The 25234-nt window shown below is 37.6% G+C and overlaps 1 protein-coding gene across 3 annotated transcripts; it reads right to left on the bottom strand.

Annotated features, from left to right (window-relative positions):
- Positions 1-2544: 2544 nt before the first annotated feature.
- AGR2 (anterior gradient 2, protein disulphide isomerase family member) lies at positions 2545-15499 on the bottom strand. Of its 3 annotated transcripts, none has more exons than XM_025464271.3 (8): positions 15395-15499; positions 12496-12641; positions 12185-12248; positions 12014-12066; positions 10351-10424; positions 8203-8266; positions 5820-5903; positions 2545-4612 (listed from the first exon to the last, which is right to left on the bottom strand). In XM_025464271.3, exons 2-8 carry the CDS (start codon positions 12632-12634, stop codon positions 4563-4565), a joined length of 528 nt encoding a protein of 175 aa, XP_025320056.1. In that variant the 5' UTR covers positions 12635-12641; positions 15395-15499; the 3' UTR covers positions 2545-4562. The 3 variants fall into 3 exon arrangements, with proteins under 3 accessions (XP_025320056.1, XP_025320055.1, XP_025320057.1); XM_025464270.3 differs by having other exon boundaries at positions 15378-15489; XM_025464272.3 differs by lacking the exon at positions 15395-15499 and adding an exon at positions 15154-15311.
- Positions 15500-25234: the final 9735 nt, after the last annotated feature.

The raw sequence follows: 25234 nt of genomic DNA on the forward strand, positions 1-25234 counted from the left end.
TCTGCGTGCAGAGATACAGCTCACATTGCACAGTTTATTATAAACCCACTGGAATGGCCTATTCTGAATCCCAAGTGGCTGCTAATGAGGCTGCAGAAGTCAGTCTGATCCCAGGATTATAAGAGGGCCACTGTCTATGTGCTTAGAACTGTTGCCTGTAAACACACAGGGTCCAAGGAGGGTGTTTCAGATCAGGGTCTGTCTTTGAATTGCAACAAATGTCTGTAATGCATACTCCAGACCCTGGAGCTCCTCTCTCTTCACTTCGCATTGATTTAAAAAAGAAGCTCTACTTATTTTTTAAATGTCTCTTATTCCCTATTTACAAATTCCATTTAGAGGAATATTTCTTAGAACATTTGCCCAATCAGACTTGATGTTAAGGGTGGAACTTCAGTTAATATAATGCTAATGCAAAGGAAAAATGTTAGGCTGCAAATCAGAGTTCATGTGGCATAAATTCATCTCAGATTCTCTGATGGAAACAAGTTTGGTATGAAAACCAGTTCTGCATGTTCGACCTCAGTGATATGCTGCTGAGTACAACCTTGCAGAGAGGGAAAAGAATCCAGAAGTGGGGTTTCAAGTTCTTAGTTTCCTTAAGGCAAAAACCTCCTCCTACAATTTTTTTTTAAATATTTGTTTGACCCTGTTTAAGTTTATTCATCCTTTTGAAAATGCACTAAGTAAATATATGAAACAATTTCATTTTATAGCTTTATAGCTGGTACTGAACAAATTAGAATCACATTTTTATTTCATAGTATTTCATAGGAAAAGTTTTAGACATCATAATTGTACAAATAGGATCATTCACATGTCAATTGTTTTGTTAGAATTGACAAAGTTAAAGACCAAGTTTTTCAGGTTTCTGGAAATGTGAGGGGTTTGTGTAAAGTTGCTATGCACTTCTTATTTGGGGGGTTGGCAAGTTAATTTTTACACCTGGTTATCTATGCCAAATGCAATTATAGTATGTGTTGTTGGTCAGTGTTTTCTAAATAGTTTTAAGGGAACAACCTAATAATGCCCTTTACCCTGTTCCTCCACTCAACCCCAGAGAGAGAGAGAACAAAGGTCTTCTTGTTCGTCACAATCACAACTGAGTAATTGTAGTCATTGACCTACCTCCTGAGAAAGTGGGCAGGGGGGAGAAAATCAGACTCTTCTACCATATGCCAGGCTACTTCTCATCCACTCTCCTCTGGAAAATCAGCTTTTGGCATTCATTTTCCAATGAGGGCGGGAGGGAGTTCTGAGTTAAAATATACGGTAAACAATAGACTGTGGTATCACTTGGAGGGTGAAACCACCATCGCTTACTTTCAGCATCTGGCTTTTTACCGTTTATGAGGTCATAACTTGACAAATGGCTTTTTAAAAAGTCAGGCTCACTTTACTTAGACTTTGAAGCCTGCCTTATTGGTGAGCAAACTGAAGGGGGTTCTGTTCCTGCCTTAGAGCTTTTTTTTTTTTTTAAATCCTACCCCAGCTCCTGTGCTCACCAGTGACTGTTAAATATAAGGACCTTAGAAGCTACTTAGGATTACTGAATGCCTGAAACACACAAAAACCCATAGTAGTAAAAAAACAAAAAACAAAAAACAAAAAACCATAGCAGAGCTAAACAGTTGTAGATGTTCGTTTGAAGACTGCAGTCCTCAAGCAGGTGAAAATGGTATAACCGGGCATGTTGGTCATCCATGTAAATGACTCACAGGTGATTTATATTACCAGCTTTTTTCTAAATTACTTTCTCTTTCCCCCCCTAAGCCTTGGGACCTCTGATAAAACTGATAAAATATTCTTTTTCTTTTTGGTGTGGTAAAATACACAGAGCATAAGATGTGTCATAATATCAAAATATCATTTTAACTATTTTTAAGTGTGTAATTCAGTGTCATTAAGTACATTCACATTGTGGCCCAACCATCATCCCCACTAGGTTTTTCATCTTCCAGAGCTGACAGTGTGTACCTGGTAAAAAGTAACGCTCCCTCTCCTTCCCCCAGCCCTAGCCCCACCCCCTTCCCCTCTACTGTTAGCTCTCACAACTACCACTCTGACTATTCCAGATACCTCCTGTGAGTGGAAAGCAAGTATTTGCCTTATGTGACTGGTTTATTCAATCACTTAGCATAATGTTTTCAAAAGGTTTGTCCATGTTGCAGCATGTGTCAGAATTTCCTTCCTTTTCAAAGCTGAATAATGTTCCATTGGTTGCATATGCTGCATTTTGTTTATCCACTCATCCACTGATGGACATTTAGGTTGCTTCCCCCTCCTGGCTATTGTGAATAATGCTGCTATGAACAGGAGTGCCCCGTAGCCTTTTCCTGCTTTCAAATGCTTGGGGTACATACTCAGAATCGTATGGCAATTCTCTGCTTAATTTGTTGAGGAACAGTCATATATTTTTTTCACAGTGGCTTCACAGAATTATTAGATTTCCACTGTGTTACATTTTTCTTCAATTGTTTGAAATAACTCTTTAGACTTACAGCATTCTTCTAGTTCTCTGTAGCTAGAGAAATAGTCAAGATATGCTTTTATTTCAATTTATTTGAACACAAAGATTGTGAGATGTCAAGAACAGGCTTTGCCAATAATTCCATAAGCTTCCAGCAGTTCTTCCCTTTGCATCTTCACTTCTCATTCTAACTGCTGGGTACACACACTTCCTGGAGTTAAAAGCACAGCAAGGAAATATCTTTCATTTTGTTTCTTCACAATGTTTATGTGTAGAGATGACAACATAGTGTGCTTTGTCTTAATAAACTATGTAATCATTTTATTTGGTGGTTGCCTTTTTTTAAAGTATGTTTAAATAATGTTGCCATGAGCATCTTCACAGAACTCTATATTTTTCTTGAATGATTTTCTGATCTGCATTAGGACAAATTTTCAGAAGTAGAGAAGACCGTGGCTCTGCTTAACACTTTTCTAAGGGAGATTCAACTTCCTTGTAACCTTAACATTTGACTTCCCAGAGATTGATTTATGACTTAAAAATTATATGTGTTGTTAAAATAACACTTTGTTATTCAATAAATTTTAAGAACTTAATCTTAGCCAAATTAAAAAAAACAGATTTTTGATTTTTATTTTAATGTATGCTAGAGGAAACCTGAATATCTTAGAAGTTGTCATTCAAAATATTTGTTTATATAAATGCATACTAGTTTTCCCTTCATTAGCTCTCAGAGAACTTTCTAAATATATTTAACATTTTTAAACATGTGTACCTACTTATAAGAAGAGAGATGAATCTCTCTGCTGATATTTTTACTGAGGATCTGTATATCATTAAATCAACCATATGTACACAGAACCTATTAGTATATAGCTCTTTGGTAGTACTATGAAAGAGAATTTAAAATATATACTCTGCCCTGGAAAAGATAATAATGCCAAAGGATCTATTCAGAATGGTTCTAAAAAAAAGTTTGTCAAGACAAGCAATAGATAATCAATGTATCAATATTCAAAACATTGTACGGACCACCACAGCCATTTACAGGCCAAAGAGGTCAGTGGGGTCTGAGTGATAAAGAAATTCCATGTGACAGTGAAAGTGAGATTAAATAGGTAGTGAAGAAATTAATACACAGTTCTAATTTTTGTCATTCAGAATAAAGAATTGAAAGTAGCTAGAGCTGCTCCCCTATTTGATGCCACTACCTCTCTCAACTTCTCCAGAGGTAAGTAGTGATCTCTGATCTCTGTTGCATAGACATGATGTCTGTGCCCTTTGCTGTTCTCCATCTTTTGGTGAAGATGGGAACAACTCAACTAAATTTACTCCAGGGCAGTACTCTAAAATCTTGAGAGGGCAAATGTATTACAAGACTAATTCTTAGGATTTTTTGAGGGTATGTTCATAGGTACAAATGCTTTTTGAATGACCTTTTCACAAAATCAGTGCACTGATGGAGAAAGCTGTCAGAGATTTTCTCTGAGAGAGTTCAATTGTGCAGAATCTAACTAAAACTGAATTCTTGAAGGTAAGCGTGTATTTAGGAGGCTGGCTAGAGTCAAGGAGGTGGGGGGTGGGGAATTCTTCAGTTAGTTACCTAATTTTTTGGGACACCTTTTTACATATTCTTTTACAGTCACACAAATTCTGTTTTGATACTTCTGTTGAATTAGCTCATGTCTACTTTTAGTCACTGAGTGAGCGAATAGTGAAGTGAGATGAGAACTTTTTCTGGTCTTCACTAATTCTGTTGAGTTTGTCTTGTCTCTTCTTTGAGTACTTCATGTGTCCAAAATAATAGCTTTTCTCTGAAGGACAAAGTTGGGGGGGGGGGAATAACAGTTTGAACACCCCCAAAAGGATTTATTTATTTTAAAAAAGCATGACTTCCTATGGTAGTATGCAGTATTATTTTCATGCATGTACAGTTGAAACAAGATTTTTAAAAAATAGCTGTTGTAACAATAACCATAATCTAATTAGCATGTCCATCACTGTTCCTACATTTTCCAAAGTCTTCTAGGATCTCTTCTGGTTCCAAGTCTCAGGGCTGGACACAGAAAAAACTTTGCAGACTTTTTTTTCTCTACAATTCAGTCTTTAGCAACTTCAGAGCTTTCTTCATGTTGTCGAGCACTAATGGGAAAAAGGTTGCCACAGTTAACAAAGATGTCACCAGAAATTATACTGATAGCTTTAGTAACCCCTAAACGTAGATATTTATTCGTTGTTGAATGGGGTGCTGTTTCATGATAGGGTGAACAATTGGTAAATTTGTTATAAATTTTTTTCTAAAAGTAGGTGAATTAGCTTTTATTACACAAGCCAATTGTCTTCCAATATTTATTACATGTCTTTTCTACAAAGCACTGTAATATCACCTGTGCAGGATACCTGCCTTTAAGGAATTCAAAGTCTTATTAAGAAATATATCTTGAGAATGGCCAGTATGTGAAATGTGCTTCCTTGGTCCTCCCTGCACCCTCTGGAGGCATCGCTAATGGACTAGGATAATCTTGGCTGCTGCCCAGATGCAGCCTCAAGTCTTCCCCGGCATAATGTTCTAGGTCAGTGCCGCTCAATAGATATATTTGTGATAATGAAAAATATTTAGTGCCTGTGCATTGAGTCCTTAAACTGGTTACTATGCCTAAGGAACTGAATTTTAAATTTTAATTAATGTAATATTAAAGAGTTATGTGTAGCTCATGGCTTCCATGTTGGGCAGTACAGTGCTAGGCAGCCTCTAGTCATTGTGCAGAATTGGTTCTTAGGACAAAACCCAATTTTCTTCCCAGAAGGACTAATTAGATGCCACAACTAGGTACAGTCTCCCATTGAGGTGCTTTGTCCTGAGTCTTTCAACATTTTTTTTCTTTCCATTTTATGGCAACTCCAGGGAAAGTGAGTATCTTACCAACTATTGGGAAAAATCTTTACTTCTGATCTTTAAAATTGAACCTAAACTCAACATCAACAAACTGGACTACATTATTTCACTTTCATTATTCGGAGAAAGTGTTTAAGGCATGCAGATTTCTGTTATAATAGTACAGTTACTCTTGTACTTGATTCTATGGTAGAAGGAGTTTGTGTGATCGGGTGCCTAAGGAAAAGCAGGAAATAGGATCATAGAATCCTCCTAGAGGAAAAGATACCCAATCTAAAGAATCTTTCACTGAGATTTAAATAAATGAGACCAAGGTGAATATGATTTGCCAGAGAGCACAAGGCTAGTTAAGGCCAAACATCCTGTGTGTCTGAGCAGAGCTTTCTCCTTCCTCATCATGGACTCCACTCCTAGCACAACAGCAAAGAGCCATGTCAAGGAGAGGACACTTACGTAGAGCTATATCTGAAGGTTCATAAGCGTAGAGACGATTTGAGTATCTTCCAGTGATGTCAGCTCTAACTGTCAGGGATGGGTCTACAAAGAAAAAACAAACAGGAATGGAGTTTCTGTTCCCGAGTAAGCTCTGTTGCATGAGGAAGCCCAGGTACTTATCCACGGCCAATGTAAAGAACACAGCGTGTGATCTGCCTTGTGGAGCTCTAGTCTATCTACTCTGCAACCCGGCCTGGCTGCCAGTACCCAAAGCAAGGCCTGGAGCACTTGACAGCTGTGCAATGCTATTTGTGGGAAAGGTTATGAACCCTGCTGTCTATCTATAGCAACCTGAAAACAGAATTATCCATACTGGCAGGGAGGTGTTGGGTACCTTGGTGAAAACACTGGCTTTCTCTGCTAAAGAATTAATTTAAACTTTTGAAATGATTATGTCGTAATTGCAGCATGTTACCAAGAACAACCTAGATAATTAGAAACCCACATCCAATGCTAGTTTTCAAAACCAAGGGTGGTTTTTAATGAATAGAAGAATGCAAACCCTTAAGAACATCAAAGGTCAAACAAGCCTGTAGGGCCCCTCTCTTTTCATTATATTGTTATCTAGCTGCATTTAAAAAAGATTTAGGAGTCTTTCCCTTTGTAAACATATGTCCCTAGAGGTTTAAATCCTTTTTTCCAGGTTTTATATTTAATTTGAAGCTATCAACTAATGAGAAAAGAAGGCATTTTAAACATAAGGTGTATCAAAAAGGGAGGTACTAGGATCTACACAGGTCTAGAAACCTTGGCTCGTGAGAGAGGATTGAAGGGGCCTAAGGTGCATGTCCTGAAAACTAGATGTAGGCACGGGAGAACCAGCTGCTTGTATGCAAATTCTGCCACTGGTACTTAAGTGGACAATCTGTCATTTCAGAATGTTGGAATGGGCCCAATTGACATTAATTACAAAAAGCAGACAGTTATTTGTTCAACAAAGACTTAAAACCTATTATACTTCTGCTACGTGCAGAGGATATAAACACGGGGTCTAGTCTTTGTAATAAATTAACATAAGAAAAGCTTTTTAACTGCCCAATCTTTGGCTCACAACACCACAGGCAGCACAGTGGAACTACCTAGAAAGCTTTAAGAAAGACATCCAGCCTCCCACCCTGCAAGATTTGAATATAATTGGTTTTAGGTGTGGCCTGGGCTGCTTGATTTTTAAAATCTTCTGGGTGATTCTAACATGTAGCCAGTGTCTACATTCCTGAGCTGAGTTGGTTCTTTTGGAAGGAATTGAATGTGGGTTAAAATGCCCTGAGACAGGAATAATGCTATGAAAAGAACTGCACACAGTGTAACTGGATGACCTATAAAGTCCCAATTTAAGTGTTCTAGATTTTCTAAATCCTAACAAAACTGAATCTATAAAATTAGCTCGAGGTCAGCCTTCCTCATTTTTATCCTTCACTTGTTTCTTTCCTCTGTTATGTGCATTTAGTGTGAACTTGGATGGATTGTATAGGTGAACCAGTTGATGAGTGTGAGCTCCACCATGTGATAGATTTATTTCTACATTGTCCTTGAATCACTATAACTTGGCTCAAAGCCAATCTCAATTCATGTGTCTAATCATTTAACAAGTATTTATTGCCAGCCTACCATAGGGTCATGATGAAACTATGATGGTCAGAAGAAATAGACACAGGCCCAGCCACAAAGAGCTGTAGTCCTATGGGGAAAATAGATACTGAACAATCACCTGATAAATACAAAATTATAACTGAGGAGAGAGTGCCTACTGAGAGGAGCATGGTGCCACAAGAGCACATAGTGCGGATTGTGTCCAGTCAGTGAATGACAGTGATGACTGGGGAGTTAATTAGGCAATGGCAAGGTGTATGAGGTAAGCAGGAAAAGCTTGCCAGTAGAGGGAACAGCATATGAAAAGTACCAGTGGCTGGAAGGAGCATGGCTCTTCTGATTTCTTCCAGCCATATTCCTAATGTGCCCCCCCAAAAAAATTATCAAAAAATGTCAGAAAAAAATCCAACATACAAGTTGAAAGTTTGCCTGATGAAAAATATGAATTTACAGACCTGATGATGTATTCAGGAAAATGAGTAATACATTTAAACAGTTAGTAGAGTGCTTTCTTCTCAGATGTATTTGTGACAGGGCACGGTACATTTACGTTAGCAGATGAGAAACAAACGTGGAAATAGGTATACGTTTGAATTTTCTAATGATGAAATGTTGAGAAATGTAAAGGAATGTTAGACCCCTGGCTAAGGTGTGACAATGGCCATGGCCAAAATGGAGTGGCAGGAGAGAGAGGGGGCGCAGCACTTGGGCAATTATCACTGTGCTTGATCTCATTGCCATCTTTACTTACCTACGAATATGATCCTGGGGACATACTGGCCATCAGGAGAAAGGTGTTTGTCAGTTGTTTCATACTAAAATTAAAAGAAAAGACAGCTTTTAGTTTGTCTATTCTTTAGTTATTTTCAAACTCATTAATACAGAAATGTGGCCATTACTGGGATGGGCTTCTTGAGATGCTGTAAGGCACATCTCTTCCACCGGGAGTTTATGACCCAGATGGGAGGCAAGCTATACACATGAAGTTGCTCTAAAGCTAGAGCAAACTAATGCAGAACTTGAGGTAGAGAGCGAGTGAATGAATATGATGAAGAGCAAAAAAAGTTCAAGAAGGGAGACTATAGAGCGAGTTACAGCATTTGGGAAGTTACATCTTGGATGAGATAGGAGGAAATAGAACAATGAAAACCAGTCATTTTCAGAGAAATTACAGAAACAAACAGGCTTATCTTATGGCACTTATCTTTAAGGAATGCATGTCACTTGAGAGATACAGTAGGAAAATGAATATTGAGGATCCAGTTGGTGCGGTGTTATGAAGGAAGACCAGTAGGTGCAGCGGGCAGGTTAGATGACCAGAGCAGGGCATCTAACCTTGTATGCAAATTTCACTAAGACTCTCTGAAGTGGGTAAGGAGGAATCTTAAAAAATGAATAGGAGTCAGATATGTGAAAAATTAGGTTACTCCAGGCAGTGGTAGAGATGGCACAAAGGTAAAGGAAAGGCATAGCACTTTCTGGTATGACCATGAGTTTGGGAAGGATTGAAATATAGGGGATGTATGATGCAGTGGAGAAAGAAAATGCTGGAGAGCTGCTTCCAGGGCCGGCTCATGAGAGGTCTTGCACACCATGCCAGTGTTTGCTCGTGTTCAGAAATAGATCAAAACCACTGGAGGGATTTAGAAGTACCATAATCCCAGTTTGGTTTTTAGAATCATTACTCTGAAGGCTATGTGGGATTAGCTGGGATTTATTTTGTAGGCAGCGAGCCATTTAGTAATATTGTAGTAAATCAGGCAAAGAGAAATTCTTACACTAAATAGTGGGCCTCACTTTATATGGAAGTGACCGATAGCAAGAATATTGAGACATTAGAACCACATCGTTTTTTGACTACTGGAGGCCTGGAGGAGAACACAGTCTTGAATGAAACTTTCAGTGAAACACGTAATAAAATTGAGCTATTTGCAAATCTTGCACCAAGCTGATAAATTCATTGTTGGACATGTTGAGATTAAGCTAATAATGCAATATCTGGACCACAGTGGCACACACAAGTGGGAAATTGTTGCCTGTTTGAGTTAGATGTGGGAATTAACCATGCATGGGCATTGATTAAAGGCAGCTGTGGATGAAATTGTTCATAGAGAATATAAAATATTAAAAAGAATATAAAATATTAAGGAGTCAAGTAGAGATTCACCAAGTCACTAATATTAAAAGGTAGGAAGAGGAAGAGAAGCCTATGGAAAGAGATACTGATGTGAATGCTCTTTGAAGAAGTCAACCTTTGTCAACTTGTGAAGAGGTAGAGAAAGAGAGAAAGAGGGTGGTGAAGGGGAAGGAAGGGAAGGAGGGAGAAGACATAGGGTTAGGTCATCTTGTGAGTTGTTTACTGTTTGCTTGTTTCCTTTTGGAAGGAAAGTGGAACCTGTTTGTATCTGAGTAGAAAGAACATGCAGGCAGAAATGTCAGCCATCAGGAAGGGTGTTGATGATGAGGTAAGGTGGGAATGCATGAGGCTAAAGCCCACGTGCAGTGATGTGCTTTAGACAGCCGGGAAACTGTCACTCCCAGGGAGAGAGGGGACAAGGCCTAAGAAGGGGTGTAGAACATCAATACTGTAGGGGAAGGGGCCTGGGAAGAGATTTGTAAAGATAAAAACCTTCCCATTAGTATAGCAACAGAGAAAGCCCTGACCACAGGAGCCTATTTTTCAGATAGCCTAAAATGATTAATTACTAAATAAAAGCATAGCTGTGCAAAATAGATTATGAATAAAATATCTTTTTTTTTTCTTTGTAATCTGTGAGATGTGATCCTTGGGATAGACCCCAGTCAGTGCAGTGGGACTAATATGCACAGGAAAAATGAATCATCCATTTCAAATAATGAGCCATGGAGAAAGGTCAGTGATGATGAAAAGTGAACTTACGACTAGATTGAGGAGGACAAACTGCTCTGCCAATTTCTGGATTTCTTTATTTTCAGCAAACACTTTCTTTAAAGCTAGAAAATACAAAAGAATCATGAAGTATCCATCTCATTGCTGGTTGAAACCATTGTTCTCTGTTATATTTTATGCTGAACTGTATATTTAATATACTAACTTTGCCTTTTGAGGAAACAATTAGTGAAGTAGTATCTAGGCCAGTGACTACCTTTGCTGCTTGCCATTCACTCATTCATTCATCCACCCATTTTTTTCCAACCCATATTTATTGAGAGATTCCTATGTGGTGCACCCTGTTCTATGCACTTGGTAATATAGCAGTGAAAAAACAAAAAGAAAGGTAATGTGTTGTCTTCCTAGAGCTCAAATGCTTATGTGTGACAAAGACCATAAACAAGTAAATACATAATCTAATAACTTCAGATGGAGATATGTACTTTGAAAAAAAATGAAGAAAGGCAAGAGGTTTAGGAGCCATAGAATGGTCAGGGTAGACCTATCAGAGAAGGTAACGTTAAAGGAGAAAAGAATCCGTTCTAAGATTTATGGGGTATGCCATACTAGATGAAAGAGGCAGCAAGAGCAATAGCCCTGAGGCAGAATGCATTTAGGTCCTGGAAGAAAAGCACAAAGGCCAGGCTAGATGGAGTGGAGAAAAACCAAAGGAAGAATGGTAAGAAAGCAAAGATAGCCAGGGGCTGGATTATGTCCAGCCTTGTAGACCATGATCCAGAATTTAGATTTAATTTACTTTTTTTTCTCTCTCTTTTTTAAGATTTTTATTTATTTATTCCTCATGAGACACAGAGAAAGAGAGAGAGGCAGAGACACAGGCAGAGGGAGAAGCAGGCTCCATGCTGGGAGCCTGCTGTGGGACTCAATCCCGGGTCTTCAGGATCAGGCCCTGGGCTGAAGCCGGTGCTAAACTGCTGAGCCACTGGGCTGCCCTAGATTTAATTTACTTGTGATAAGAAGCCACATGAGTGGCTTGAGCACATGAGTGAAAGGATCTGATTTATGTTTAACAGCCTCCTTCTGACTTTGGATGGAGAACTCACTGAAGGTGACCAGTTAGGTGGCTTCACAGTATCCTAGACAAGATGCGACCGTGGTTTGGATCAGGGCAGTAGAAATGACAATAGGAAGTGGTTGGATTTGGGCGAGACCTACATAATATATGGAGCCCAGGAAAAACAGAATTATGGAGCCTCTTCTTCAAAAATGATTATGTATTTTAAGACAGCACCAACCAGAGACTTAAATCTAGCAGAGGAACCTTCCAGGCACTGGGCCTTGGATGCCTGCACAGCTTGCAAGTCCATGAAGCTGGGGCTGGCTTTGGATATATTTGGAAGGTAAAGCAGTGGTATTTGCTGATGGAGTAGACATGGGATATAAGAGAAAGCAAGAAGTCAAGGATGAATCTTAAAGTTTGTTTTTGTTTTTTTAAATGTGCACCAGCAGTTAACACAAAGTATGGAAATATTTAAGTTAAACTATGTTTTTACTATATATTCTGTTTTATTTTTAGATATTCTGTTTTATTTAACTGTGCCAGGCACTCAGGCTAAAAAGAGAGAGACCCGAATCTTGGCCCTATAGCTACAAGCCTATAAGGAAAAGTATAGTTAAAAAAATAGATTACCTTGACTGTGTGGGCATTCATCCAGGTGATGGATAATCATTAAGGGTTTGTTGCTGTAAGAGACAAAAGAGAAATTGGGTAATTTTAATGAGTAAGATTTCGTGTATAGCTACTTATCACTAGATGGTGCTCTTGTGAGCTGTGAGAGAACTCTGTAGCCCTCGTCTTTACCTTGTCTTGGATTTGTATAAAGCTTCTTCATAGGTCTGAGTCCAGATGAGCTGATCACCCCAACCTAGGACAAAATGAACCAGTATATTTAAAGCTATTACAATTTCAGGCTAAAGCTGTTGAAAAGCAGTTGTAAAGACTGGGATAAATATATACTGGATACTAATTGAATGCAAAACCCTCTAGAGAAAGTAGAAGCAATTATAAACTTTGATAAATTTAGAAGAAACACATTAAAAAATATTTTTGGCACACAAGTCTCAGCGTCTCAATGAGGCAGTGTTGGAAGCCAACTGGAGGCTGACTCCTACCTCTGGAGAGGGTCTGGGGCAGTTTGGGGGCTGAGTCCTTGGTATCTTTCTTTGCTCCTGATTTAACTGTGATATCTTTGGCCAGAGTGTAAGAGAGGGCGACGAGGAGCAAAAATGCTGACACCGAGATCTTCTCCATGGCAAATCTGATATGGAAAACAAACAGGCAAAATGTCAGTAACACAAAAGGGAATTAGTGGCCATTAGAACCCTCAGACTACATCACAACCCTGACATATAAAGAACTTGAGGCTTAGTATGAAAACCTTCCTTCCACACAATTTTCCTAAGACTGCATAGTATAAGTATCTATCAACTTTTGCATCTATCAGTAAACCCATGTAGATGTAAATATACTGATATAGCTCTCCATAGAAGCCTACAGTATAGAAATAGGTATATAGATAGCGAGAGAGGCAGAGACATAGGCAGAGGGAGAAGCAGGCTCCGTGCAGGGAGCCCGATGTGGGACTTGATCTGGGGACTCTGGGACCACTCCCTGAGCCGAAGGCTGATGCCCAATCGCTGAGCCACACAAGCATCCCAAAATTTTAAATTTCTAACATTTTAGTACTGGAAGGTGCCTTAGGTGTTACCACCTCCATTTCTACTCCCCATGCCTCATTTTATAGATGGAGAATATGAAATTCAGGGAGATGAGGGCTTGAGAGATGGGTACAGAACTGAGTCCTCTGGATCTTGTCATTTTGCAGTGCTGGCTCCCATTTTCCCATCCTGAAACAATTACTCTAAACGTACATATTTCTTTCACCTTCTATTAAAATGGAGATATTGCCCTTAGAGAATTAGATCTAAGTAAAATTAATCCTTATTTAAATTAAAACCTGCCATCTTTGTCACTTAACTGAAAATTTGTATCCATATAACTCTCTCCCTTGTGTGACATTTACTCAAATTCCATTTATTACTTCTGAATTGACTAAAATATGTCTATGCAAGTTCAGTCTCCTGAAACAATTCTTTGACTCTGTCCATGGGCCTGGATAGTTAGGTGACTGTGGGTATATATTTTAGTGCACAAAAACCATTCTGTGGGGCTCATAACACAGAAATCAACTCTGTGTGTGTCTCTTTGTTAATTTTTTTCCCTTCCAGTTAGCTGAGACAGAAAACATGCAGCTGGTATGAAAACCTTCCTTCCACAGAATTTTCCTAAGACTGCATAGTATGACCAGACTGAAGTTAATTCCTTAGGAAAGTTATACTAATACAAAGCAGATGCCTATAAACAGGAAAGTGAACATTATAGGTAAGATCCAGGAGTGAGCAAGGGAGGGAGCTAATTAGTAAACAGAGTTGCACTAGCAAATCACTATGGTTATCCATCACATGTAGAATTGGAGATTCCAGTAAAGACAAAGATTGAAATTGCTTAACACCTCACTGATACTGGTGTAGGTCTCAATAAACTGCAAAGGAAGCAGGATGGACTATTAATACTTAATATTTTTTAAGGGGGGGAAAGTTTCTCATGTTCTGATGGCTTGAGTGGGAATCTTTACTAAGCATTAGCTGTTTTTCTTAAAAAAAGCATTTTAAGTTATAAATCCAGGCGATGCCTTGGCTTAAACTAACCAATTATTATCTATCCAAATCATGGTGTGTAGCCACAAAATGTCTGCTTCAAAAAACACAAACAAAAAGCAAGTATATACTTTCTTCATTTTCTACTCAGATAAGAATATCTACATAGGTCAACAGTTCCCAGCCTTGTTAGTACAAAGACTTTTTTTTAACATAGAAAAGAAAAAAAAAAAGAACTTTGATATGAGAATAATTGTACTTTTAAAATATCAGTTGATTCAGAAACATATCTTGGCAACTACTTGGAATATATCAATAAACATTCGATTTTGTCTTTTATTTATAGCAATAGCCTCTATGTTAGAAAAAAATGTGAATCGGTGGTAGAGCATTTTTATCTATCTGGTTCATTGATGGTTCTTGTTGCATGACCCCTTGTCATAGCTCTGCAGAATACCAGCTGGAACAATTGACATAATGTATGTATTTTATGGCAGGATGACTCACTGAAGCCTAATGTCACTCCTGCTGTATAGATATACTACTGCGGGCTCACGTTCTGAGATTCATTCTATCAACTTTTCATAATAAGTAGCTTCTGCTTTGCAACGGTCCTGCATAAACCACCTCAAAACAGAATGCTAATCATGGGAGATAGTGAGAATTTGGACACACGCACAACCTGTTTGAAACCAGTACTTTTTACTGGTCACTGTATGTCTAATCTTATCTTTAGCAGGGAATGAACTTGCAGGAAGTTTCCCTGCCCCTGTTGAAATGCTTCAGGAAAGCAGCCAGATCTCTCCTCTTACAGCCCAGCCCATGAATTTCAAGACTGAAGATGCAAAAAGAATATCTTTACAAGGGTTGGAGAAAGAGAATTATTTTTCTGATTTGCAGTAATATTGTGAATTGCAGTTCCTAGTGGGCAGTCTGATCTGAGATTTGCCAGTCCTGTGGGTCTGGGCTCTAGCCAGTGGGTGAGAAGCAGAGCTTTAAATGGTGAGCAGTACACAGTAATAGAAGACACTGGGTCCTGTCCTAGGCCTGAGCACCCTTAATTAGAATTCACCCACCCTTAAACCACTTATTTCTAGAGAGAGAACGTATTACCTTGAAACAGCTCAGGAACACAACCCTCTTCCAGGTCTGGCCAAAGAAAGGCCCTAATAAGCTGTTGATGGAAATTCCATTATTCATTCTCCAAATCCCATTTCGTTGTCCTGGGAACTACCTGGCCCTTCTCTCTCTGTTGATTCCTGCAACTTTACACAGTAATCTGAGCCCAAAACTCACTCTAGCAAGTGCCTTGTAAACAGTCTTGTTAGGAGTCTTACCTGCTTTCCCCACCCACCTGTCGGTATGAGCCAGCCGGCCTCAAAGCGGTCCAAGCCTCCTAGTGTGCTAGCTCAACCCAAGCCTCTATTTATGCACGGAGCACACCTCAATCCCACCCACTAATCCCGTATTTACATGTTGCAAACTCAGAAAGGAACTTTCCTTTTCCCCAGGAACGATCTTCCCTGGGCCAAGAGTTCTTTGTTTTTAAAAATGACATTGTACAGGGTATGCTTTTCAGTATGCATGTTTTTGACTGTTTGTGAAAATATATTGTGAAGAGACTTGGAAAAAGATGGGCAGAGTGCCAAATCCAGGTAAGCTTTAAATGAAGATATTTGATTCGTCTGAAGGCTGATTTGTCTTTACATGATTGGATGGAGCGTGTGGTTTATAGATTTTTTTCCCCTCCCCTTTGGGCAGATTGCCTTTATTTAGTTGAGAACACACAAGAGATGATTCACAATTCTAACTTCTCCAGCCATTTGACCTGCCACCCTCCATTGTAGTACAAATTATTTTTTACCATTCACTTCCTCTTCCTGGCAAACAAAATGTACACTCACAATGGCTACGAAGAGATTACAAGTCAGGCATTCACGGAGTATTTCAAAGCTGAGGAAGTTATTGAAAAAAGACACCTAATAATGTGAGTTTCTGTTAAATACACTGTAGTTGAATATATACAGCAACTTCCCTTGAAAAAGTTCATAAGGAATTCACAGATACTCTCATTTAACAGCAAACTTTTCTGCAAGGCATGCAGGAAGCCATTCACCTCATTTTTCAGACTGCGAAACAGGTCTGCAACTTGTTTTTTCACTCAAAATCATGCAATCATTCACTAAAGATTTTAGGACTGAACTCTGATTTTCTGTAAAAAATTTCTATCTTGAGTTTTGTTCATGAAGCTATATGCAATCCTTAAAAGCTTGAATGGATAAATCTTTAGCCACAGAAAATTAACTAATTGTATACAAACCCTACTTTTTAAAATGAGTTAAGGGATCCCTGGGTGGTGCAGCGGTTTAGCGCCTGCCTTTGGCCCAGGGCGCGATCCTGGAGACCCGGGATAGAATCCCACGTCGGGCTCCCAGTGCATGGAGCCTGCTTCTCCCTCTGCCTATGTCTCTGCCTCTCTCTTTCTTTCTCTGTGTGTGTGACTATCAAATATAAATAAAAAAATAAAATGAGTTAAGATTATACTATTTCAAAACATTTTTAAGTATACATATTTTTTGATAAAGCCAAAATTCCAATGGGCAAAGTAGTGGTTCCCAAAATACTGAATTTTCATTCCCTTACTAAAGGAGTTTACAGAGGTAATTTCTTTAGAAGTTCAAATGAAAACTGGTTGGCTCAGTAGATTGATCTTCTGACTCTTGATTTCTACTCAGGTCATGATCTCAGGGTCATGGGATCTCAATAAATAAATCTTAAAAAAAATGTTTGAAGACAATGATTTGAGATAAACATTAAAACTGGAAAGGCTTTTATATAAACCCTTAGTCTATTCACCCCTTAGAATATTCAACTCAATCCTCTCAGCTGTGCAGATGAAGAAACAAATATGTTAAAAAGTTAATGATGCTGAAGGTCTGACAATTCCTTTAGGGCATTGCTGGGACCAAAGCTCAGGTGTCCTCTAGTCCATCACCTGCTCAGAGTGGAAAGTGGGCAGTATTTGGGGTCACAAGATTTCAGTCTGAGTCCTGCATCCTGGTGCATGCTCATTGGACAAGCAGAGATGCCATTTACTTCTTTGAAAACTTTGATTTCCTTTTCTATAAAACAAGGGCGCTATTACCATATATGACTGTTCTGAAGCCTCTCCTTGGCTTCTTGAAGCTGTCTTCTCCCTACATCTTCACATGGCCTTCCTCTGTACCTATGTCCTAATTTCCTCTTATAAGGACACCAGTTATCTTGGATTAGGGCCCATTGTAATGATTTATTTTACCTTAATTTCCTTCCTAAAGACCCTATCTCCAAATATAGTCATATTCTGAAGTACTGGGGATTATGATTTAAACATCTGAAGTTTGAGAGAATACTTCAGTCCATACATTTGGTAATTAAAAATGTCTCAGGTTTGTTATAATTAATTACAATGGTATTGTAATTGTTCAACTTTATTCCTATGCCTGATCTTGTGTCAATAAATAGCCAGTACTTGTGCTAAGGTATGACAGGGAGGAAGTAATTATTAGAATATACCCTATACACATCATGATGATGATGAAAACTATGATTGGCATGCATAGCTTTCTTGGTGTGGAACAATGAGGGTTTTGTAAATGGTACAAGTTTCTTATATGTTATTAAATGTCATTACTTTTAACAGTGATGTCATGTAATCAGTGTTTTAGATTTGGTGAAAATATGTTGTTAGTAAATTGTTTTAGTTTTTTAAATAGGCTCCACACAGCATGGAGTCCAGCTTGGGGCTTGAACTCATAACTCTGAGATTAAGACCTGAGCTGAGATCAAAAGTCAGACTCAACCAACTGAACCACCCAGGAGCCCCAATAAATAACCATTTTGATTCCCCAAGTAAGATTTCATAATGTGTTATATAAGATAATGTTTGTCAACAATGTTTGACAATGTATGTCAAACTACACATAGTACCAATAACCCTAGAGATAGTTTAATTAAGGGTACTCTATACCTTTGTGTTTTATACATTTATGTCATCATACTTTCAGAGGCTTTTATTCATGCAGATTTCAAAGTAGATTATTTTATATTTTTCAGCAGAATTTGGAGACTTATAACAATAACTAGCAATTATTGAATCTCCAGTAGGCACTGGGAACTTGACTATATTATTTCATTTATTTGCACGTTCTTTTATTTCTTCACCAAATAGTCATTGAATGTACTTGTGTAGCAAATAGTATGCCAGGCATTAAAGATAAAAAGGTGAAAAGGAAATGGTCAGTTATTGAGGTTGCCAGACATATACATAGACAATTGTCATTCAGAGCGTTAAGCCATGTCATGGAAAAACTCAAAGAAGTTGAAGACATTGCCCCTGTCCTAAGGTTACTTATGATCTGATTGAAAAATGAAGATAAAAACTCACTAAATATCATGCAGTAAGGGACAAGTAATCAGCTGTTGTTATTTTAAAGAGAAGGTAGAGATTGATATCCACTATAATGTTTACATTGATAGTGGAAAGCAAGATTTCCAGATGGAGGAAAGGTTAAAGAATTTGCAAAATATGTTTGTTGGATATTTTTTGTTTGTTCGTTTATTTGTTGGATGTTTAACGTTAATTTGTTGGATATATTGATCTACTAAAGTGAGATCTATCCCGGTAACTCATGGACAATAGGTTCAGAAAGGTGTTTTGAGGCTAAATACCTGTGTCCTTGGATGTCATTATAAGGAGTTTAGATTTCACCCTTGGAAGGAAATGTCCTGTGGTGGTAAAGAGGGCCAGTTGTAGATTCAGATTGGTTTAAGTTCAAATCCAGCTTTATGATTATTGCATTCTCTACTAACCAACCCCTGCAAATTATTTAAACTTTCTGTGTTTTAGTTGTCTTGCTTGTAAAATGGAGATAGATAGCAAGACTTGCTTTCTACTTTCTGTGGAAGATAATATGAAACAATTGAGGTAGAGTGCTTCGAATGCTACATAGCGTGTAGTAAGGGTTCCGAAATATCAGTTATTATTATAGAATGTATTACTTGCTTCTCTGCATTACAATCAGTTAGGTCTCAGCCCATTAACTCCATTATGTAATGTTAAGTCTGTGAATTCCATGACAGCAGAATCTTTGATTCTTCTTTGATTATAGCCTATCACAGGGCTTAGACTTTCAAGACGTACTATTGGAAAAATGAATTTGTCATCATAACAACCTCGTCAGACATGATTCTTTTAGAAATAATGAAAGTAAATTCAGATGTATGGTTGCAATTGACTCAACGACTCAAAACTGATGAATGGAGGGATGACAGAAAGCCTCCATAATTGCTGATGGTTAATCCAATATTCCTTTCAGTCTACCAAGCTGCCTTCTGATGTCAGAAAGTAAAGAGAGAAAACTGTAAGCAAATGTTAACCTCCCCAAACAGAGTAATAATGAGCTTTATGTGGAGGAAAATGAGAATAGCTTCTTGTCCTCAAGGACTTTGCCTCTAACAGAAGCTTTTCAGAATATTTATCTAACTGCAGATCAGATTGCTGAATGAAGAAGCTTTCCCTAAACTCTAGCTTAGAGAAATAGACACATAGCATTAGTGTTTTGACTTATAGGATGAGTTGATTGCCATTTTAGTTTATCTTGATGTTTGATGGGGGCTTTTGTGTACAAAAATAATTATTTTCTGGGACACCTGGGTGGCTCAGTGATTGAGTTCCTGCCTTCAGCTCAGGGCATGATCCGGGGGTCCTCTGCCCATGTCTCTGCCTCTCTCTCTGTGTTTCTCATGAATAAATAAATAAAGTCTTAAAAAACTTTTTTCCCACTTTTGGGGTTTAATTGCTATTCAGTGTGTTAAAGGTAAAAATTTAAGGCTCACTTTCCCTAAATCAGGTTTAAGAATTAATTTCAGTAGGTTAAATTTACCAGATTAGATTTAACCTATGGACTTCAATAGACTCCATTAAAGATCACAAATTGATTCTTTTGTTTCAACAGATTTAAACTCAGTTGATCAATAACCTCTTTTACAAACTTTGTTAATAGAACTCTCTCAAATACTTTTAACTATGATTTACAAATTTAAAACCAGTACCTCTAATTCTCTTAAACTTTTAAAATGACCAACGGGGCAGATGTGCAGACATAATTAGCAAAACCTTTTTAAGCACTTTACCAATTCTTATAAAATCATGAACAGAAATTATTGAATATTAATTTCATTTCTATTAACCATTTAATGTTACAAATAGTCAAATATATTTTCAATTAAGATTCTAATTCTAGCTTATTTTTAATTGTTCATAGACTAATATTCAGATTCTTTAAAATATTAGCTTTTCTTATATCTTACAAACACCTAAATAGCAAACACATAAAAGTTATCTCAATAACTCAAAACTTATTCTTCAACTTCACACTTAGAAATCTTAATCCTGATCTGAGGAATATTGAGATCTGAGGAACTTCAACAATTTTATTCCTATTTCCATTCTTTCTTGGGGCCAGCAAAGAGGAAGCAGATTAACCTCTTACATGGACAAAGGTTCCTGGGTCTAAAGTTTGGGACTATGATATGCATCAAAAGCTGCAAAGTAGTTATTGACATATTAATTTAAAGTTGTACCGTTAGATGTATTTCTCAAGGGAAAGTCTAGAGCAGAAGGCTCTACGCTGAGCCTTATAGGGAGGTGAGGAAAAAAAGTGCTTGTAGGGCAAAAAAAGAAGCAGACAGAAAAGAGTATGAGGACATCCAAGACAGTGCTATGTCCCGAATCCAAGTGTAGCAGGACCTATGAGCATGAGTCAACAACCTGCATGTAATGCAGGTGAGATAGTTTAGGGCTGGAGAAAGGTACCCACCGCTTTAAAGCATTTGAATGGTTTCCAGAGCTGTCTGACTTGTAGCCAGACACTTGGAGAAGACATCTGATTGGGTCAAATTAGTTGTTTTAAGTCAAAATTCATGAGTAGCATGGGTTGAAATATTGAAAAGCCATATTCTCTGATGTAGAAGTGTGTTATCTTCTTGGGTCATGAATAAGTGATTATATGTCCCACTTTGTCCAGAAACGTCTCATTTTAGGCCTGTTGCTGAGTATAATAATTAAAAATATCCCCTTTTACTCTCTGAAGTAGTATAATTTGGGTAATAATCATATTGTCTAGATGATGAAATCTATCAATGTGCTCTGTAGGAAAAATGCTCACACATGTTTCTCCTTTGAGGAATCCATAAACCCCAGCTTAAACACTCTTGCTCGAGTGTTCATATGTGTATTAGCCATCTCAAGGAGCCCACAGCTTTAGAATTTTTGCATTTAGCTCTCTGTACTTGTTTTATAGCAGAGTCTAACATTTCTTCCTGGTTATCAGGAATTTTATACTTTGTACTAAACTGGAAGGAATCCTTAGTATTCTAGGCATTAAAGTCTCTTGTTTTACCTGAATAAAGATCCACATTCCAAAATCCTTTTAGATCATGGTAGAGATGTGCTTTATAGGGAAGAAGACATAAAAAGTAATTTAAAATGTATACAGCGTGGGTGAATGCTTTCCCTATGAATTCTAATCTTTTTGAAATTGAGTATGTATAAAGGAAACACTAGTATCATCCTATTATGTTGAATTGAAGTTCATTGCCAGTCGATATGAATAATCTCATAAATAGACTCTCCTGTGGAAGTGATATGCTACTGATGAGTTTGAATAGGGTGGAAACAGGAGTAATTTAAAAATATGTATTTGGTTCTAGTAACTTCTTTAGCCATATATGAAAGGAGTTCAACTTCATTAAGGAGACGTGTCCTTAGCAGTTGGAGTCTGACCCTAGAGTCAATATTGTTACATGACAAATACACTTCTGCGGGTGGAGTCCTGAACAAGCAGAGATGCCGTCCGAAGCTGTCATTCCTCCTTATGCAAGTGATTTTTTAAAAGCCTAATCCTGCCTTCTGAGATAGCATTACCCTGACTTCAGTTCTAGGATATTTCTTTTGGTAATTTTTTAAACTTTTCTCCTTCAAAAACTATTTACCATTATTTTTCCTATCCAGAGTGAACAGACACATTGTCTGTGGTCATGACTTGAGTTTTCTATCTTATGATCTGGCTGTCTGTGCATTGATGTGGCATGTGTTTTGTAAGGGACAGTGGCAAATGAATAGAAGTGTAATATGGAAACAACAAAATATTACGTATCAATATTTGCTTGGTATACTCTAGCCTATGATATAATGCTTCAAAGTTAGTGAAGTTTTCTTTAGTGAGTAAAAAACCTGTAAATTTTAGTATTTTCACCTACAGCAGAAAACACTCTACTATTAAACAAGTGGGATCAAAAAGAAAGTCCTATTATGTTTATAATTTTCTCAACTGTCAAATACTAATAAGTAATTTCCCAAAACTTCAACTTTGTGGTGCATATAAATGAATATATAAGTGGGCATAAAATTGAACTTTCTTGGCATCTTTTTGTGATCTATGATTCCAAATTTGCCTTGAGTGTGCTTGTGTGTGTCTTTTATATACCAATTAATTCTGTTATATTGTTTCTCCAAATGGAATAATTGGTTTCAAAATCTGAGTTTGGATAATTTTGAGGTTTTCAAGAAAAAACAACCCTTCACTAATGATGATTTAAAGAAATATAATCACTTACTGCTTTCACAAATTGATCTTTTTGGGACACATCGCGCTGATTTTTTATGTTTTATCCTTAAAGTACCAATGAAAGAGTAACACGTACTTACATTCTCAGTCTTCTGTTTGCCTGTGTTTCCAGGTGACTCATTCTGTAATAACTTTATTCTCCTAGTCCTCAGCAGTAAGTCAGCCCTGAAAGCAAACAGAGAACATTTACTTTCTTCCAGATTTCTTTAAACCTCGTCATCATTTTAAGACTAGATTTTGTGGTGTTTGTCGCGTTGCATTTTTCCTAATCTGTGCTTATAGGAAAATACCACATTTGTTCATTATTTCTATTCTTTTCAACTGGGCACAATGGGAAAAAATGGGTTCTAATTCAGTGAATATTGAAGATGTAATTTTAGAAGTGTGTCTTAATTACAGTTAAACCAGTTTTCTATTATTCTTATTTTATGTTGGTATGCCAAATGAAAATCTCTAAGTATAAGAAATCCTATCAACTAATTACTGTAAATGTTCAGCCATTTGATAAATTTGGTCGATTTCCTGAGGTTGTAAGTATAGTTTAAGGGATTTTGAGTGTCTCCAGGGCACGAAATGCAGATATCCTATAAAGAGGTTTTCATATGGAATCATTCAGGTCTTTTGTTTAAAATACCAGAATTAGTATTATGATAGTTTTTGTTTTATAAGCACCAAACTATGGATAGGGAATTTTTAAAAATGCAGATGACTACATGGACATCTTATTTACGACTTAAAGATGAGTCTTATCGGATTCATTTCACTAGTCCTATTCAGGCTCACCTTATACTGCTCTTAAATGAAAATCTTCATTTCTTCACAGTGATTGCAGAAAGACTTTTATGTAACATGACCAAAATTTGTATCATCTACAGCTCAGATTAGTTTAGGAAACTGGGATTAATGGCCTTCTGAAGACGGGGAAAGGGAATAAAGCAAAAAAAAAAAAAAATCTGTGAAAATAATTACAACTTCTGAAATCATACATTTTAGTGTATGTCTTAAATTATTATTAATAACCATAGCAGTGATTTCTGAAGTTTTAAGGTGCTGACACAAGCACAATTTCCTCAAAATGTAATTGGCCATTCATCCTATGTTGAATATTCTCTTGATTCTTGGTAGTAAATTGGGTGCTGTGGTTAGAACATTTCCCCCTTGTGGCTTCATTTGTCAATGTTTATCATAAGCTTCTCCTGCATAATTTCCCTATTGGAGTCATCTGATAGTTTAGTACTACTGGACTATGGAAAAGTGGATAAAAGGGCGTAAAATGGTTGCTCTGTGACTACTAAACTAACACATGAATTTTAATAAAGAGTTTTTTTTCTGCAAAATTACTCCCATAGGTAGAATTAAATTTTTATTTTTATTGGTTTGGGGTGTTATTTTTGCAACCATTTCAAACAGTATACCTTGCTGAATTTTGGCAAAATTGCCTCTCTTTGTTGATTAACTACATGTTCTGAGCTAGATTAAACCAGAGATCTAGTATGAAGTAATAAAATATTTATTTTGGCATGTGATGCAAGAAAGACTAAACTTGAACCCATAAATGGGCACTCAACTCTGTGGTCAACTAATATTCACAAGCAAGAAAGAATATCTATTCGAAAAAGGATAGTCCAGGGATGCCTGGGTGGCTCAGTGGTTGAGTGCCTGCCTTTGGCCCAGGGTGTGATCCTGGGGTCGCGGGATCTAGTCCCACTTTGGGCTCCCTGCATGGAGCCTGCTTCTCTCTCTGCCTGTCTCTACCTCTCTCTCTCTCTCTGTGTCTCTCATGAATAAATAAATAAAATCTGAAAAAAAAGACAGTTTATTCAATAAATGGTGTTGGGAAAATTGGACAGCCACGTGCAGAAGAATGAAACTAGACCATTCTCTTACACCATACACAAAGATAAGCTCAAAATGGTTGAAAGATCTAAATGTGAGACAAGGGATCCCTGGGTGGCGCAGCGGTTTGGCGCCTGCCTTTGGCCCAGGGCGCGGTCCTGGAGACCCGGGATCGAATCCCACGTCGGGCTCCCGGTGCATGGAGCCTGCTTCTCCCTCTGCCTGTGTCTCTGCCTCTCTCTCTCTCTCACTGTGTGCCTATCATAAATAAATAAAAGTTTAAAAAAAAATAAATGTGAGACAAGAATCTATCAAAATCCTAGAGAAGAACACAGGCAACACCCTTTTTGGACTTGGCCACAGTAACTTCTTGCAAGATACATCTATGAAGGCAAAGGAAACAAAAGCAAAAATGAACTATTGGAACTTAATCAGGATAAAAAGCTTTTGCACAGCAAAAAAAACAGTCAACAAAACTAAAAGACAACCTACAGAATGGGAGAAGATATTTGCAAATGACCTATCAGATAAAGGACTAGTATCCAAGATCTATAAAGAACTTATTAAACTCAACACCCAAGAAACAAACAACCCAATCATGAAATGGGCAAAAGACATGAACAGAAATTTCACCAATGAAGACATACACATGGCCAACAAGCACGTGAGAAAATGCTCCGCATCACTTT

Source organism: Canis lupus, chromosome 14 (assembly GCF_003254725.2).
Source record: "Canis lupus dingo isolate Sandy chromosome 14, ASM325472v2, whole genome shotgun sequence".
Lineage (NCBI taxonomy): Eukaryota > Metazoa > Chordata > Mammalia > Carnivora > Canidae > Canis > Canis lupus.